General features: G+C 37.6%; 2 protein-coding genes across 20 annotated transcripts in view; one reads left to right on the top strand and one right to left on the bottom strand.

Annotated features, from left to right (window-relative positions):
- The window catches only part of PAX6 (paired box 6), a 31,467-nt gene extending 26,483 nt beyond the window's left edge, over nucleotides 1–4,984 (top strand). For all 16 annotated transcript variants that reach the window (XM_030560230.1, XM_030560228.1, XM_030560229.1 and 13 more), the window contains 2 exons: nucleotides 2,592–2,742; nucleotides 3,824–4,984. In XM_030560230.1, the coding sequence (XP_030416090.1) occupies nucleotides 2,592–2,742; nucleotides 3,824–3,909 (237 nt within the window). In that variant the 3' untranslated portion in view covers nucleotides 3,910–4,984. The remainder of the gene's footprint in view (nucleotides 1–2,591; nucleotides 2,743–3,823) is intronic.
- A 6,865-nt stretch (nucleotides 4,985–11,849) lies between these two features.
- The window catches only part of ELP4 (elongator acetyltransferase complex subunit 4), a 283,737-nt gene continuing 276,334 nt past the window's right edge, over nucleotides 11,850–19,252 (bottom strand). For 3 of the 4 annotated variants that reach the window (XM_030560245.1, XM_030560252.1, XM_030560251.1), the window contains one exon: nucleotides 11,850–14,663. In XM_030560245.1, the coding sequence (XP_030416105.1) occupies nucleotides 14,532–14,663 (132 nt within the window). In that variant the 3' untranslated portion in view covers nucleotides 11,850–14,531. The remainder of the gene's footprint in view (nucleotides 14,664–19,252) is intronic. The other variant, XR_004000077.1, reaches the window with a different exon arrangement.

Below are 19,252 nucleotides of genomic sequence, written 5' to 3'. Positions count from 1 at the left end.
TCAACTTTGTGTGCCAAAAGGTCCCTCAGAAGTCAGTGGAGCTTGGAGTGCGCCAGGAATGCAAAGACAGGCCCTCAGTACGAATTAAGGAAGAGATTTTGAAAGGCATAAAGGGCAGTTAGGTGTCCCAGCTCTCAGCGCAAGTGAATAGATGCTGAGTGTATAACACACCTGTGTGTCTTTGAAAATATTTCCCTTATAGTCCTAGTAGAAACAAAAAGGGAAAAGTAGCAATAACAATTAGTGAAGAGAAATTTAAAAGACTAAAATTATATAGTTTGGAAAGGAGAGGTGTGGGGAGGGATATGATTAAGTTATATAAAATAATGAATGGTATTGTGTGGAGAAGGCCAATTGCACTCAAAATTAAAAGGCAATAAATTTAACATGAAGAAATTAAAATACCTGTTTAAGAAAAAGATAATTAACTTGTGGGATTCCTTGCTGCAGTATTATTGAGGCAAACAACTTAGTAAATTGCTAAAAGGATTAGATTTTTACTGCTCAGGTGATATGGCTTTGGGCACATTAGGAACATCTGAGAAAGAAAGATGTGATTGGAACCTGCAATTATGCTGGCTAAGTTAAGATTCCAAGAGCTGTGGATCCTCATGCTTGAAAGCATATAGTGATCAACAGAAGGGTTAGGAAGGAATCTACTCCTCTGGGGACTCCTCTATAGTCCTTTCAGATGCAAAATATAACTTTTTAAATGGGGGGTGGGGATGGGCATTGTAATGGTACTGGCCAGTTGTGAGGGTTTTATAGCCTTGTCTGAAGCACATAGCATTGAACAGTGTGGCAGACAGGATATTAGATTAGATGGGCAATAGAGCTGTTCCAGTGTACTAATTACTATGTTACTAATTGCTCAAAATCAACTAAACAAAGTTTGATGCTGCAGGCAGAAGCCCTCAAACTTGTAGAACAATGAAACAGTTAAACTGTTATTTATTGATATTTGAGGCCTTTGGTGCAATTCATGTCAGTCAGAAAGTGGATGGCAAAATGTATGCCAGAGATACATGGTGGGAGTGTAGGAGATCTCTTAAACTTCATTCCTTCTTTGGCTAGCCATTTATTACAGAGGCAAAATAATTTTAGGTGACTAGTTAGGCACCTAAGTCCCCTAATCCCCTTTGAAAATCCCAGCCTAAATCATTGCTGAGAGATAACTGTATAATTCATAAAGGTGATGACTGAAATGAATGTATAAGTGGCTTGTGCATGGTCAGCCTTAATCAATGACAGTGTATGTTCTACCATGCATATTTTATTTACATCATATTCTTTGCAGGTAGTGTGTAGATAGTGTGTATACATGTAAGGAATATTTGCTTGTGTGGTACAAGGTTTTGTTGTCATGAGTTTGGGGCCAATTTAAGTTGTTTTGAGCAGGGCTCTACCAAATTCATGGTCCGTTTTGGTCAATTTCACAGTGATAGGATTTTAAAAATAGTAAATTTCATGATTTCAGCTATATAAATCTGAAATTTCATGGTGTTGTAAATGTAGGGGTCCTGACCCAAAAAAGGTGTGCGTGGTGGGGGGGGAGTCGCAAGGTTATTATACAGATAGTGCTGCCTTCAGAGCTGGGCAGTTGGAGAGCAGTGGCTGCTGGCTGGGAGCCCAGCTCTGAAACCTGAGCCGCCACTAGCAGCAATATACAAGTAAAGGTGGTATTGCTTCCCTTACTTCTGTGCTGCTGCTGGCAGGGTTCTGCCTTCAGAGCTGGGTGGCTGGCCAGCAGCCACTGCTCTCTGGACACCGAGCTCTAAAGGCAGCGCAGATGTAAGAGAGGCAGTACTGCGACCCCACTAAAATAACCTTGTGACCCTCCCTCATCCCCCTGCAACTCCCTTTTGGGTCAGGACTCGCTGATTTGAGAAATGGTGGTCTCCCTCGTGAAATCTGTAGAGTATAGGGTAAAGCACACAAAAGACCAGATTTCATGGGAGGAGACTAGATTTCATGGTCTGTGATGCGTTTTTCATGACTGTGAATTTGGCAAAGTCCCAGTTATGAGTAATCCACTGATATGGATACCACCAAGAAATACACTGGAAAAGTGTGTGTGTGTGTGTGTGTGTGTGAGAGAGAGAGAGAGACACACACACATATATGCTGGTATATTCCAGTGAAGTTACTTCTGATTTACACCAGTGTATGAGAGAGCAGAATCGGGCCCACACGCACTCTATCTGTACATACAAATATCAGGAGGCCTATTCTCCTCTGCATAAGCAACAACAAGGCCAGCATTTCAAGCTTGGATGCTGAATGTTAGGTATCTAAATCCATATTTAGGCACTTAGATAACATGGCCTGATTTTCAGATATGCTGAGCACCCTCAGCTCCTATTGACTTTAATAAGAGTGGTGAATGACCAACACCTCTGAAAAGAGACCACTCATTTAAGGTCCTAAATATGGATGTAGAAGACTAACTTTGGCTTGTTTGAGGTTATGCAAAAGAGGCTAGGGCCTATGACACTTCTGTGTGCTGGTAGATACCAATAGATGAAATGGAGACTTCATATCATTTTACATTAATAGACTTGTAACATTATTTTGTCCTTTCCTCCCCACAGCCCCCAGTACCCAGCCAGACCTCCTCCTACTCTTGCATGCTGCCGACTAGTCCGTCAGTGAATGGGCGGAGCTATGATACGTACACACCTCCTCACATGCAAACACACATGAACAGCCAGCCAATGGGCACCTCTGGAACCACTTCAACAGGTAGGTGTCCATTAATGTCTTCTATGAAGATAAATTTCCCATAGCTTGATTTTACTGGTATTCTACTCTGTCTTTCTTTTAGACTAATATTCATTTGGTGCTAACCGTCTGGCTGCCAAAAGGTCTAAACCTGTTACCATTGGCTTAAATAGCAGCAGCATTTAACCAAAGGCCAAAATGTAGAACCTTCCTTGGCTTTTGGGGTGTCCATTGAAATCTTATTTTAAGTTACAACTGAGAGGAGAGACAAAAACTGGTTGCTTAAAGGAAGTGTCCTTCTAATGAAGGTGCAAGAGAATTTTTCTCAGAGAAGAAGGCATGCAATTAACTTTATTACTGTGTGTAGTCCCATTGACTGTAATGGGATTGCTACTCACAGTAGTAAAGTTAATCATGCGTGTAAGTGTTTGTAGATCTGGGGCCTACATTTGCAGATATGGTGGGGCAGAGTTTTAAAACATGAGGGTATCTATCAGGCTGATCTCTTGTAGAGGCTTCAGTGTATTCATAATAAGGGAAACTAACTGAAATGAATGAACAAACCATCTGTTGTAAACAAGAGCAAATTAGACGCATTTCTGAGAATAAAAAGGCTTGATCTTGAAAACTTCTATATGTTTTGGGCCAGATTCTCAGGTGGTGTAAATAAGCTGAGAATTTGGCTTATTGTTATTTTATGCAATGAACATTTATTGGTAATAACAATTCAATTCTATAAAAACAACGAAGAGTCTAGTGGCACCTAAAGACTAGCAGATTTACTTGGGCATAAGCTTTTGTGGGTAAAAAAGTGGGTTTTTTACCCACAAAAGCTTATGCCCAAATAAATCTGTCTTTAAAGTGCCACTGGACTCCTCGTTGTTTTTGTGGATACAGACTAACACAGCTATCCCCTGATACTTAATGCAATTCTGTGTGTTCAGAGGACTTTTAAAACATACAGACAAATCCTAAGATTCTGCTAATTGGTAGGTTGACTTAATACTTTCCAGAATACAAGAACAACTCTTTAAAACTGTAAAGCAGAAACATGTGTTGTATGTAGAAAAGCTAAAACAAATATTTCACACTCATTTTTCAGGTCTTATTTCACCTGGTGTGTCAGTTCCAGTTCAAGTTCCTGGCAGTGAACCTGATATGTCTCAATACTGGCCAAGATTACAGTAAAACATGTGTTAATTCTGTAAATGACTATATGGACAACAGTTGGATGTTCAGCAGTATTTTATAAAGGAAGAATGGCTTCTGTACTGCAACTGTGCCCTATTCTGTAACACATGGAAAAGACTTTAACATGGACCTTTGTACACTGAAGGCATTATATCAGTTGGAACAAATCTTCATTTTGGTATCCAAACTTTTATTCATTTTGGTGTATTATTTGTAAATGGGCATTTGTATGTTATAATGAAAAAAATAAGAACAATGTAGACTGGATGGATGTTTGATCTGTGTTGGTCATGAAGTTGTTTTTAAAAAAAAAAAAGAGGAAGCCGTGATCAACAAGCTTTGCCACGAATTTAAGAGTTTTATCAAGATATATCGAATACTTCTACCAATCTGATTATAGATTCAGGACTGATGTTCCAAGCTTGTATCATTCCATTGCATATAATTAAACCTGGAACAATACGCACTAGATTTATGTAAGAAAAATATCTGTTGATATTTCCAAAGGTTGTTAACAGATGAAGCTTATGTGCAAACAAAGGGTAAAAGAGAACTTCAATGAAGAAAAAAGTTTGATAGATAAAAGGTAGATTGTGTCTTCGATATAATCCAATTTGTTTTATGTCAAAATGTAAGTATTTGTCTTCCCTAGAAATCTCCCAGAATGATTTCTATAATAAAGTTAATTTCATTTATATTTGACAAGAATATTCTATAGATGTTTTATACACATTTTCAAGCATCATACATTTCTTTTTTGGTCGGCAAAAGTTAATTGTTCTTAGATATAGTTGTACTATTGATCACAGTCCAATCATTTTTGTGCATCTAGAATTCATTCCTAACCAATTAAAAGTGCTTGCAAGAGTTTTAAACTTAAGTGTTTTGAAGTTGTTCACAACTACATATCAAAATTAACCATTGTTGATTGTAAAAACCATGCCAAAGCCTTTGTATTTCCTTTATTATACTATTTTCTTTTTAACCTTATAGTGTGGTGGTGCAAATTTTGTTACCCTATTAGGTTAACATTATATATTGACTGAGTGTTAGTTTGAATTTATTTTCAATATTGGAGGTCCTCAAAGAAATAACTTTATAGATGTTATGACTCAAGCATGCTGTACTTTGGGTTGAAAAGATTATAAATTCATCTAAAGTCAGATCTATATAAAGTTAACTCGACAATATAGCAGAATTTTCAATGGGGATTGTGCTTTGATTTATGCTGGTCAGGACAGTATTTTGGCATATATGTATGTTCTTGACTATAAACAATTATTTCATTTAGGATGTTTTTAAAAAGCAGCTGTGTTTGTAACAAAGCAAAGTTCTTTTGGAAAGCTAATGCCAGCCCTTTATACCTCCACACAACACAATCTTTATGTAATTTTCCACTGAACCTATAACCTGGTTAATATCTCAACATGCTTTATGTGAGGGTTGCTAATGTGGATGTGGGTGGAGAGCAGCATGTCAAGAAATCATGAGAGAAGACAAATCAACAGGCAACAAAACTGCAAACTGTGATGGCTAGCAAAAGCTAAAAGCCTTTAGTTATTGGCAGCTAAATCTAAACATTCCCACATCTATGAAACTGCTTCATTGTAGTCCAGTTGTTACTTGCAATGCTGCAATGAAGAACAGGTCCGATGCTCAAAAAAAACCCATCCCAATTCACAGTGAGTTTTGAGCCTGCTATATTTTGCGGGCTGTGCAATCCAGCACATAAGTAGATACAGAAAACACTTTGCTGTAAACTAAAACTAACAGAAATTGTGGTTCTGAGTGAATCACTACACCAGTGCCGGGATTAAAGGCATCTAAACACACAATCCTTTAGGACAATGATATGTTCCATTCAAAGCACAAGATGATTTTTAATAAAAGAAAATTAAAAACCTGACAGGAGCAGAAATGTATGAAAGCTAAACAACTTTAGATTAAATCTTCCTTTTTTACTGATATTTGTCTATTACAGTTACTAGTTGTAATTGCACAGAAATTACCAGCTATAAAATACTGATTTAAAAGGGAGATTTTTCATTTAAAAATTCTATCATTTATACATTTCTGATGGCTACAGTTATTTTTATATATGGACAGCTGCATACAAAATACAGAATAAATTGAACCTTTGCATATAACAATACACAGAGTTTGTGTGTGTCTACACACACACACACACACGTATCTTGATTAGTAGGCCTAAATCAGATTACTAGGACTATAAATGCTAGCTCCAGCACCTGTAATTAATTGTGCATGGAATTTATTATGGGAGATCAAATGAAGACTTTGTGGAGTCCCCTTTCAAAAGACAACCTGCATGTATATGGTGCGTTTAATATTAGCTAGTCACACAGATTTGCGTGTGTATTATGTAATATATGCAAACACATGCTCTCTCTCTCACACATATATACATTCTAGGTGAAAGCCCAGCCTGGCATATGGGTGTACTTTGTAAAGTGTAAAAAAAGCTGAAAATGGCTGAGAACTTAAAAATTGGATGGTAATAGATTGCAAAGGCCAGTGATGATTGAACTTGGTAATATTTTAAACAAAAAGTGCACTCAACCATGCTTGTAGCTGTTGCCATTGCATCACCATTGACTCACCAGGCATTCTAGGCTACAGAGTAACAACCCTGGAATTGCTCTCTCTCTCTCTCTGTGTGTGTATATATATATATATATATACATAATTTGAGAGTTAGAGACATAGGGGGAAATGACTGCCATTTTTGTAGTTCCAGATGCCAGCACATGTATATCTCACTATCACATATTGTCTAATTCTCTTTTCACACAGGTTTTTTCACTAGTGTGTAGCACCACTGGCAATGCTCCTGATAGATGCAAGTCTGAGCTCAGGTGTACATCCTATATATGCTGTAAAACTATCTCTGTCTCTATTAATATACAGGGCCAGTTCTAGGCACCAGCATTCCAAGCATGGGCTTGGGGTGGCACTTTTCAAGGGGCAGCATTCATTTCTTTTCTTTTTTTTGCTGTGGTGGCAGCACTCCAGCCCCTTTTTTTGCTTGGGGCAGCAAAAAACATGGAGCCGGCCCTGTTCATATAAGGTCACCATGGAAGTAGAAACTGAATTGCAATGTGTTCTATACGGACAGCACACACTCTCTCTCTCGCTCTCTGAATATGGCACTTATTGGAGTGAGAGTTTGGTTAACTATAGCATGGAGGCAACATTTCTGGCTCACTGGCTAGTTTTCCTGTCCCTGTTGATGGGGTGGGGGCGCACTGGGGAAAGTCCCTGGCTGCTGCACATTAGGGATAAGTTAGGACAGTTGGTCCCTGAGCATTGCTTGCCTGGAAGGGCTCCTACGCTCTGTGCCAGGAGGCACTATGAGTTATAGTGTTGCTGTGGAGTGCACTGGAGGATATGTGTCTAGAATCCTGTCAAGACCCTCTTCCTTAGGGTGGGTGGGGGAGTGAATACAACTTCTCAGAATGTGTGAGCACTAATGCCAGTCCCTGGTTGCTTGCTCAAGGGCAGGCTAGACCTCAAAGCAACCCAAAGTATCTAACTGGGCACAGAAAGCTTTTCCAGTATTTCAGAGTGACAGACAGTGAGAGAGAATGTGAGAACTATGTGCTTCTTTACCAGGAACCAATAGGAAAAAGGAACTGACAAGTAGTGCATAAATTAAAATCTTCAGTGTGCTCTGAAGAGCATCTAATGATCATTTTCATTATCCTTAATGAATCAAAAATTTCTCTTTACCCTTCTACAGATGTATTATCCAAGAAGATTGAAATCTAATATAAAGCAGCACTCAGTGTCACTCAGACATTTCTGTTAGCCTGATCCAGTTCCCATTGAAATGACTGGGAGTTTAGCCACTGATTCTAATAGGAGTATGCCTTTTCTGTGCATTGCCTTAACCTCCTCCGTCCCCCATATTTCGTAAGGCCACCTTACACTTCATTTATCAGACCATCCGGACAGCTCCCATGCCATTTCCCAGTTACAGGCTCAACAGGAATCCACATGTGAACACTAGTTTATTAATACGGTATTTTGTATTTCAAATATTCTGTTCTAGCTATGATATTGAAATCTACAAGTGATAAGCACAATAACCAAAACATTTTAATTACTAGGATATATCTTTCAGGTCAGTGCCCTTTACAGACTATATACATAAGGGAACCACTTCTGAAGCACACTGCTGAGCTGAGCTGCTGCTTTTAATTGTTTCTAAAAGGGGCACATGAGTCAAATGGCACCTATTTAAATGAACCAGGAAGCATCACGTTGCAATCTGCATTGTAAAACCCACAGTGGAGGTGCAGGTTGGGAAGGGAATTCCACCATTACTGTTTAACCATAATTTATTTACTTACAGATAGAAGGTGAGTAAAATAATGCTGGATGTTTGGATTGGGTTAATCCAATCAGTGTGATATGAAGTACATTTTTCAGGAGGCAGAACTGTATTGTTGCAACTAACAGACAAGGACTGATAAAGAACTCGGTTAGTTCTTATATCTATGCCCTCTGCTAGTAGTCAGAGCTCTTGGGATATTTTATTTTGATTGATTTATCATACATTATTATAATTGAATAAAATGTACTATTTAATTTTTTCTAACAGCCACAAGCCTAGCTTTATTTTAAAGCTAAACTTCTCTCTGCATTTTCATGGTAGTATAAAATTCAATGGAAACACTTAAAAATGCCTTATTTAGTTTGCCAGTTCACTTCCACTTACCCTTAACACAAACAGGAGTCAAGTACTGCTCCAAGTGCAGCTAAAGAGGCACTTCTGCTCCATCTCCAGCCATGTTAGTGCTAATTCAGGCACACAAGGTCATAGCACCGCCTTTCACTTATCCCTTTCTTAAAAAGAAAACTACATTTTGCTCAGGCAGGCAATCTGGAAAGAAAGGTTTTCATGACAATTAGCATTTCTGAGACTTCTCCTGGTGATGGCCCTTTTTTCAGAAAAGTGGCCTGGCAGAAAGGGATGTTACATACCTTGTGAGTTTCAGATTGCTGGGCCAAAGGAGGTGGACAGAGTGCTTTTAAAGAACTCCTCATCAACAAGCAACCTGCTTGGTTAAAGAACAGAAGCCTGCAAACCTGTTCCTAATTCAGTAGCTATGGTTTTTAATCACAAATATATGACCTCCATGGTGGGGATTTTTCTTAGAGAAGTGGAGGTCAACTCGTGGGCAGGTGTGCTATGAGGTTATAATATGAGGTAGTAGAGTAGGAAAGCACAGAATTGCTCCAACCTGATCGTTTAACTGAACAACTTTTTCCCAATTAATTTTATTATTTCCTTGAACTTTCAAGTTTTTTTTTCTTGTTCTCCATTTGTTTATTTCTATTGCAGAAATTCCCAGAGGCCCACTCAGGACTGGACCCCGATTGTACTAGGCACTGCTCAAACACATATGGAGAAACAGACCTTGCCAGAAGAATTTACAGTCTAAGGCCTTCATTCAGCCTGATCCATGTGGGTAGATCCCTCATCTGTCAGGAGCTCCATTGACTTCAGTAGGACTTGACACACACATTTCAAAATTGGGACCTAAATTCTGTGGATTTGTTTTTCAGTGTAGGTAACCTGTTCCTGTAGGAAAGACCTAGAGTTTAGCTTCGAGTTTCTTAGTTGAGTATTAGCAGGAAAGTCACCTGGCTCACACAAAGGCAGCTCACATAGTTTTGGCTAGTGTACATGGGTCCTGGTGTGAAGCCCAGACATCCCACTCACTGGACACTGGCCTCAGAAGCTGCATTGCGGCTGGGTCAAGTACTGAACAGAGGTTTTGTGAGACCCCCTGCAAACGTTCGTTTTTTCAGGTGCCTGGCAGGAACTGTAGCTTGCATTAAATTCCCCAGCAGAGGTTGCAATTGCTTCCAGGCACCCAACAGACTTCACGTAAGTTCTAGCAGTTAAAAACCGTAAGGGTTATGAACTGTTGTTTTTCCTTCCTTGGGACATGTGAGCTCTGCCAGCTACACCAGCAGAGTTTGCAAATTCCTTGACTCCTGACAACTTCTCTCATGGAACTTACAGGCTCCCTCGCCTGTCCTGTGTTGAAGCTGAAAAGTTCTGTGAACAGATTTAACGATACCTCACAGAAGTAAAACACGTGGAAAAATTAAAGGGATCTGGTTAGCACAGAAACCAGATACTGCAAACAAATTTCTTTGTGCATGTTACAATTAATACCTAGCTTCTAACAAGTGAACATTTTAAAAAATCACTCTTTGTCAGGATTTGTGCTAAATGTTTACCTTTTGCTTTCCTCTGTGCTTGGACAATTAAAATCAGTGAAACCTGCTTCAGATTTGTAATTCTGCAATGTATGTGTTTCAAACACTGCAGAGGAATGTTGGTGTGTTTTTGAAACTCCTTTTTTTCAAAATCTGTTTTACATTTTGGAAACTGTCCTGTTTCAGGTTTTAGAAAAGCATGTCCTTGTTTTAATTTGGTCTGAATTTAACTTGACAACATTCCATTAAATAATGTAGGGCCAATTTTGGCAGTCATTGCTTGAGCAAATCTCCTATTGGGCCAGATTTTTCTCTATTATATTTGTTTTACACCAGACTAACTCAATTATTCCTGAGTTACAGCAGTGTAAGTAAGGCAAGATACAGGATCAATGCCTTCAATGGATGTTTTGTTTGAGCAAGGATTGCAGAGTAGCCCATTAAAATAAGGGCCCTGATCTCATAGCAGGATCTGCTAGCATTACACCTGTGCATTGATTTAAATGGGCATGAGGGTCAGCTTTATCATATGCCAAAGCAAGTTCAGGGCCAAGAACTACAGAAATGTAAAGCAAAGCCAAAGAGCTCAATCTCATTGATGTCAAATATCTAAAACAAGCTTGAAACACTTTGGTCACTCTGTTTTTAAATTGTGAGTGGACAATTTTAAAAGAGAGAAAAGCTCCTTTTTTCCCTAAATCTCATAATTCAAAACCAGCTTGTTTGATTAATCTCAGACTTACTCTCTTCTGGTCTAAGACTAAGCCTATGAAACTTCAAGCAATACAAAGCCTTCAGGCTGGCTTACTCTGGTTTTGCTCCATGGAAACAGACCAGTTTTCAATACAGGAATGATCAGAATATTTATAATTTATACCTTTGCAGTTTTCCCAAGGTTGTGTTTGGAATAACTGTTATTTTAAATTAAATTTTAAGGTATAACCTTGTTGGTTTGTGTGTCATCACATGTATCAAATCTGAAGTAGTTTAATGCCCATTTGCTGGTGATAATAGCTATTGTTACATAAAATCGAATCAAGCTATATCTTCAAAGCTGCTTTACAAATTTCTTTACAAGTACATTTAAAAAAAGCTATAGTTTAATCATCATATTCTCCTCACATTCCAAATACGTATATTTTGATAGCTTCAACACAACATAAATGATATAAAGAATACTTATTTGACATATTAAAGAGTCAACACTTTACATTTCATCATTGCTTTCTTCACTGTTTGTCATAATTGTGTAAAGATCTGGTGGTAAGTTTGAATTGGGAATGCATTCAGCAGAGAGACTCTATTGTCTCTATTGTCTCTACCTAATATCAGCCTCAATGCAAGAAGTACGGTGGCTTCAGCTTGGAGCCCACTGAGAAGTAAGTGGCTCAACTTTTTATTTTTCTTAAAAATAACCTGAAAACCAAAACACTAAACTCCACAATCCATAACAGCTGTTCAGGAAAGGAAAATACCTATCTAAACCAAAGTGTGAATCACTTTCATTCTCATAAAGACGTCCCAGCCAAATCAATGCTAAGGATCTAGAGGAGGTGTGCACAGTGGAGTCAGCACTGAATTATGGCAGTCTGTGAAGAAACAGAGTCCTTCAGGTCAAGAACCTGATATGCCTCCTGTAGTAAAAATATTTATCGGCAAATAAAGAGAAGCACAATCTAGTGGAATGTTTGTATACAAGGTTTAGTGGGTCATATACTAGACATATAAAAGTGTGTATGGAGAAATTTCATGGAGAGTTTAATGTTATGGCTAAATACTTTTATCTATTACTGCAAACCAAAAATGAGAGATAAGAAGTCTATTTGTGGATCCAATGGAATGCTACATCATACACACTATCAAATAGTAACATTGTTTTACTGGGTAAGCCAAATCACTGACATGTATTACTGTAACCAATACAATATTTTGGAAGAAAAGAGAGGAGAAATTTTGCTGCATGCTTTTGCCTTAGGTGAACACTATACATATGTATAATGTAAAACTTATTTCACACAGCATGTTCAGTGAATCAGAAAAACAAACGAAAAACCATTTTAATCTAGATTTGCAGGCGAATTTCCCTTTTACTCTTATTATTCCAAATACTTTTTTAGTTTCTATGCTAACCTATTTTAGAACTCAAAATTGATGTCATAAATATTACATTTATATATACATACGGTATTTATCATCTATTTTCAAGTCATATGTTAACTAGAAATTGGCTGTGAATTTTAGTGACATTTTCTGCCTGTGTCTTAAGTCAATGACCTATTAAGTATATTCACAAGCCATTTATATACCCGATGACTTCACATTTCAGATGCCTATATCATATGTTTTCTGTTACAATACTTATTTATGTAAAAATTCATAACCGAATATGTAGTGTTAATTTTGTTTAAATTATTTCAATTCAAATATTTAAACTAATTAATACTTTCTAAAGGTACAACTAAGCATTTGATGAGAATTTCTGCTTAATGTTACATATAATGCAAGAGGACAAATGATGTTATTGAAATCAATGGTGATTTAAGTATATTGGTATAAAAATGTAGGTGTCTTTTAGCTTCACGAAAGTGATAGATCCATTCTGAAACTTTGATTTAAAAGGATTTGTGTTTTTAGAAATAAAAAAATAAAATCGGCCTATCTTAAAAAAAAAAAAAAAAAAAGGCAAGAGAAAAGAAATCCTGATTGCTACCACAAATGAAATAGCTGATGACAAAATAGTAGTCTTTTTGATTTTGATCACAAAAAATAAACTGGTAGTGACAGGATATGATGGATAGATTTGACATCCTGGCAAATCACTGTCATTGATTCAATTATTCTAATTCAGAATAAAAGCTGTATACAGTATGTGTTTATGCTACAGTGGATTTTTTTAAGTGATTGACATTCATCATATTAGTTAGACAGTTTTAAAAGCTATGCCTTTGTTTTACACACAGTGTTGTCAAGAACAAATAAAGTAAAAACCTGGATTGTATAAGAAAAGCAAACCATTTAATCAACTTTTCAGTTGGAACTTCCTCAAAATACATTAACATTATTATATTGTATTAAAATTTTATTTGGAAAGTCAATTTCACTCTAGCCATATTATATCCAATTATAGAGATTGTTTTGTATTATTTCTTATGAAGCAGACTTCCATTTTGAAAAGGGGTATATTGGCCTCCATGGAACTTTCAAACCATATTTTAGATTACCTTATGTTTTCAAAATTCAATTTAATTTACAGATCAGCACTACCTAGTATACCAGATACAACGTAATATATAGGAGATGTTTAAAAATATATTTAATAGTTTTCCATTTGGATATATGTACACACATGCACACAAAATATTAATAAGTTCACAAATAGTGTACATGATGGTATGGAAACCTGAATTAGTTTTATTTTCTGTTCTGTTTTAGACCATCATTCTCTGATACTCTTCCCCAAGCTCCAATGCACTCTTCTGGTTTTCTAGCATTAATGTAGCTGTCAGTTTGAATTTCAATCTTGAATTATGTCTGTTGACATAATTTCATAGTGCTGACTTCAATTGTTTAGGATTACTGTTTTGAACTACACAAGGAAATCAATTCTTTTTTCAATGTTTAGTAAATTCCACTCAAGTGCATTTTAATACATTTATTAACCCATAAGGCAAACTAATTATCTATAATATATTCTTATTATGGAAAAATTCTTTCTTTATCAATTTAATTATTGACACAGTAGAACACACATGAAATAATGCAATACATTTTTAAATGCATTGTTTACGTACTCTGTAAAATAATGTCATATCTACTTTTGATTTTGACAATACTGATATTTTCAGATGTACAAAATTATTTTTTCAAACAATAATAATTGTTAAATTTAGCTTTAAAATAAAATGTGATAATGAATTCCTTAATCTCATTTACTAATGTTCACAATACTAATTTATATTTTACATTTATAATCAATGTTTAATACAATCATGTTAAACAGACACATTTAGCGTGTGAAAAACAACACATTTGGCATTGTTTTGTAAAGCATCTTGAACTTTAAAAATAAAAATAATTTTGATTTTTTTTATAAGAAGAACAAAATACTGTACATTTCCAGAATAGCAGTGCAATGCAGCGTTTTTTTTTAATGTAACAAAACCCATGTTGCAGATGTTCTGTAAAAAAGCAAACAAACAACAAATGTCTTCAAAGAAATCAGGATGAGAAAACGAGGCACCATTTTACAATGTATATTTTTAAGGACTGCTGGGTCAAATCATTAAGAAAAATATTTTCATAAGTCATTAACAGTCATAATTAGAGTGTCATATAAATCTGAGCGAACTGCTAAGTAGAAATCACTAGAAGTCCAGGTGCTTCTTGCCTATGGCCATAGCACCACATCCTGAGCGCAGCAGTTTGGTGGATTCTGCCAGATCCTGTTTGCTTGAGCGGCTCACTGTGTCTGACAAGTCTGGAGGCAAATGCAGTCGCTATGGCAGGAGATTTTCAGGAGAGAATGGGGGAGAGAAAGAGAAAAAGATAACAGAACTATTGTAATTAAATTTGCTTTAGATAGCATATTTCAAAATGCACTCCTATTCTCTGCTAAGCAATATTTACTCTTACATATCCAATACTTGTTACAACCTTTTTTCAAACTGGTATCCAGATAGATATGTTTCAAACGATATCTTTGCAAAACATTGGTTGGTTGGTTGGGTTTTTTTGCAAACTGGATTAGATTTTTCTCATAAACATTTCTGAAGTGAAAATCCAAGTTTATAAAATTTATCTAACTATAGCCTCATCCATCATTCCTTAAAGTAAATGGCAATTTTGCTTCAGTATTAACAGCAAGATTGAGCCCTGTAATTGATATCTCATTACAATATAATATTACTATATTTATTCTCTCACACATTCTACATGAGCAAATTATGTCTTGTTACTGATTTTAAAGGCAATAAGCAATATATCATTGATGACGGATATAGATGTCACGCTGATTATAACATAACACGAGAAGCTAAAGGCTTGTCTATCTACTTACTCTGTTGCCAAACCTTAATAATAATACTATGTATTTCTATGGCATATTCCATCTGTGGTTCTTACCGATTTATTCACTAATGTGAGGTAGTACACACTGCATGGGTGGCAGGTGAATAAGCTGTTGCGAGAGGCTAGCCCCTGGCCTCCAGTCCCCGACCAAGGCCCTGCTCCTCCACCTCTCCTTCCACCCCTGCTCCCTTGCCAGAGCCCAGAGCACCCCCCTGCTCCCTGCATGCCCCCAGCCTCAGCGCCAGCATGCCGGGTGTGCAGCACAGCCAGTGCACTCTCAGCCCCAGCCCTGGAGCACCAGACGGGCAGTGCAGCCAGAACATCCCTAACCCCAGCGCTGGATGGGAAGCGTGGTCCCTGTTCCTCCAACCCCAGGCGGGTGGTGGGCCAGTATGGCCTCAGCCCCTGTGAGCACCAGCCCCAGTCTGTCTGCAGCAGCTTCCCTGCCATGGAAGAGCTGGAAAGGAACTGGGAGCAAGCAGGAGGGGGCTGAGGGTGAAGCATGGGCAGGACCATGCCAGGCTGTTTGGGGAGGCACAACCTTCTCCAGTCTATGCTACCTACCGCCCATGATGCACTGTTAAATCCACTTTACAGATGAGGAAACTGAGGTAGAGAGATTACATGGTTTGTCCACAGTCACACAATTCTTGTTCAAGAAACCAGGCACTATTTGTTCTCTCTTTCCTAATTATGCTAAATAAAAGTGTTTTAACTCTAGTTCAGAGTTCTTTGAAATAGGACGTATGTGCTAGCTCTGACATTATTACTTAATGTTTGGAAAGCAAGGTGCAATCTAAAACAATGCTGTAGTTTTTCTGCCTATTTTGTGAATTACTGGCTCACTTTGTGGTTTATAGTGAACTAGTGAAACAGGTCATAGCCATTCAGAAGAGAGGTAACAGAATAACTTTTACATACATAGGGAAGTGATTTGTAGAATTGGCCTTATGAAAGGAGAAAGTCCAATAGCAGGCAAAGGCTGACCTGTGTGATTATCCTATTTAAAATTTACAGTTCTCACTACAGTAGGATAGCAATGAGAGAGGTTAGCGGATTTTGTCAGACACCAGGGATTTATGTACATTCATATTTGCCGTATTTCAGAGTTATGTTTTTCTTATATTTAAGTTGTAAGCTTTTAAATATATACATTTTCCCTTTATTCTGTATCTTCTTGAGTTTTTTGAAGACTCTTCTTTACAGAAATGTAGGAAAATCAACAGAAAAGCAGCACCAAAAAAAAAAGTTTTTATTTAAAATCATAGAATCATGGAAATGTAGGGCTGGAACAGACCTATAGAAGTCATCAAGTCCAGCCACCTTTGCTGAGACAGGATCAAGTAAACCTAGACCATCCCTGACAGGTGTTTGTCCAACCTGTTCTTAAAAACCTCCAATGACTGAGATTCTACAATCTCTCTTGGAAGCCTATTCCAGAGTTTACCTTCCTGTATGATTAGAAAGGTTTGCCTAATACCTAACCTAAATCTCCCTTCTTGCAGATTAAGCCCGTTCATTCTTGTCCTACCTTCAGAAGACATGGAGAAGAATTAATCATAATCCTCTTTAGAACAGCCATGTCGTATTTGAAGATTTATCAGGCCCCCCACTCAGTCTTCTTTTCTCAAGACTCAACGTGCCCAGTTTTCTTAACCTTTCCTCATAGGTCAGATTTTCTAAACCTTTTATCATATTTGTTGCTCTCCTCTAGGCTCTCTCCAATTTGTCCACATCCTTCCTAAAATACAGTACCCAAAATTGGACACAGTACCTGCTGAAGCCTCACCAGTGCCAAGTAGAGTGAGGCAATTTCCTCCCGTGTCTTACACACAACATTCCTATTAATACACCCCTAGAATGATATTAGCCTTTTTTGCAACTGCATCACATTGTTGATTCAATTTCTGATCCACTATAGTTCCCAGATCTTTTTCAGACCAAGTCCTGTGAGCTCGAGTCAGCTGGCAGGGCCAGCCTCGGGCATCTAGATGTTGTATAGACATACTCTAAGAGCACAGGAGAGACAGTCTCCCTTCTCTCAGTTCATGTGCCCAGATCCAGGACTGGTATGGCCCACAGCAGCCCAGAATTGCAACTGAAGCATGCGCAGTATGGACAGAATCTTCAGGGAATTTAGCTGCTAAAATCAAAGAAGGGTCTAATCTACTAAGCGTGTATGAACAGTATTTTTTCAGAGGCTTATGTCTTAGTGGCACATCCCTGACACAAAGGCCACTTCCTCCCAAATTTCAAGTCCCAGCTTCACAGCATGGGGATACTAGAACCAGAATTATTTAACATGTTTCGCTAGTCTCGTTCTCAGAAATGCCTGAACTGTTTTGACTGAAATTTTCCAAAAAAATGCAGCCAGAGGCAGACACCAGGGTTGGAAATTTTCAGCACAAATGGTTAGTTTGCCAAAGTTATAAAAAAAATCCTACATTAAAAAAAATTATGAAGTTTTAGTCAAGTACTCAAAAGTTAGGAAATTCCAGAATTAAGATTACCCATGCTACATTAATCATGCCCCCTTGTGTCTATATATTATGATATAGCCTTTAATTAAGAAATCACATACTATTTTTACCCACATGGTTCATCAGCAGTGTTTAAACCCAGGACCTTCAGAACTACAATGCAGCCATCCTCCATCTGAGCTAAAGAAATAATTAGCAATAGTAGGCCATCATCATCTATCTGGACCAGACCCCTAGAGGAAACACGACACACATTGCCAGTGCCATAACCATTTGTGATACAGCAGTGGAATGGCTGGTGTCAGGATTCTTGGGTTCTACTCCTGGCTCTGGGAGGGGAGTGTGGCCTGGCAGTGATTGTAGGCAGCATAGCTAAGGACACAGTTTTGGCACATTCATTCTGAAAGGCAGTACATCTGAGTGCATAAGACTTTTCTTACAGACCAGATTTCTATTCCCAGCTCTATGTGAAATGACCTTTCAGTTACCTTATTTGTAAAGTGGGAAGAATAATAGCTGTGTGCCTCCTAAAGCTGGGATATGAGGATGCAGGACAGGTCCACACTAGAAACGTTCCATGTTATAGTACATTTGGTAAGGACATGGTTTTTAAAATGACATTTCTATACCAGAAAAAGGCCTCGTGTTGATGCAATTATACTGGCTTTTGCCACTGTTTTACTCAGGGAATCGATATAAACTGCATCTACACAGGAGAATTTGCCAGTATAGCTAGGCTTCAGGTAAGGGTGTTGAACTGTACAGGAATATTAACACTAATCAACAGACACAGTGAGACCAGAATCCCTGCTGCTACAACACCCAATGACTACAGCGGGAATTGAAAACACCCAGAATTTCACAGTATTAGGCCGTATCTGAGCAATGACAGCGTAAATGAGTTGCTCACACTCACGCAGTGGATATAACAATTGAACACACAGATATCCAATCTGAACACACTGAGTACAAACATCTCTCAGATCTACATTGAGTGAGTCAGTAGCAAAATTAGGAACAGAACCCAGCAGAAGCAGGAGACCTTGATGACCATTCAAATAAATAAATTATAACTGACTTCTATATATGTGCTCTAACCACCAGACGCACCCTTCTGCAAACCATGGTATATTAACACCTCCTTTATGGAAACAACCAATGGAATATGATACTCTATAGTATGAATATTAAAAATTTGTCTCATAATGTTATTTTTTCAAACTTGAAAAACATCTACTGTAGTTATATATACTGTATGTAAAATCTAATTATTTTCACTGGCTAGTTAAACATTAAAATATTTCAGAAATCATGCAGCTTGACAATATTTGACATCGCTGCATTTAACAGAATTACTTCAGAGCTGCAGGGGAACCAAATATATGTGCTAGAAAATAGTTTTTAGCAATACATTACTACAACATAAATAAAAATAGTAATTCTTGTTCAGATTACTCTGTGATCACCATTATAAATTTTAATATAAGTCATTCATTTTGATATGAAGAGAGAAGACATTGTCAAGCTGTCTTGAGTGG

This window comes from Gopherus evgoodei, chromosome 4 (assembly GCF_007399415.2).
Source record: "Gopherus evgoodei ecotype Sinaloan lineage chromosome 4, rGopEvg1_v1.p, whole genome shotgun sequence".
NCBI classification, from domain to species: Eukaryota; Metazoa; Chordata; order Testudines; family Testudinidae; genus Gopherus; species Gopherus evgoodei.
The sequence above is the reverse complement of the archived record's forward strand: the minus strand, read 5'-3'. Positions and strand labels throughout refer to the sequence as shown.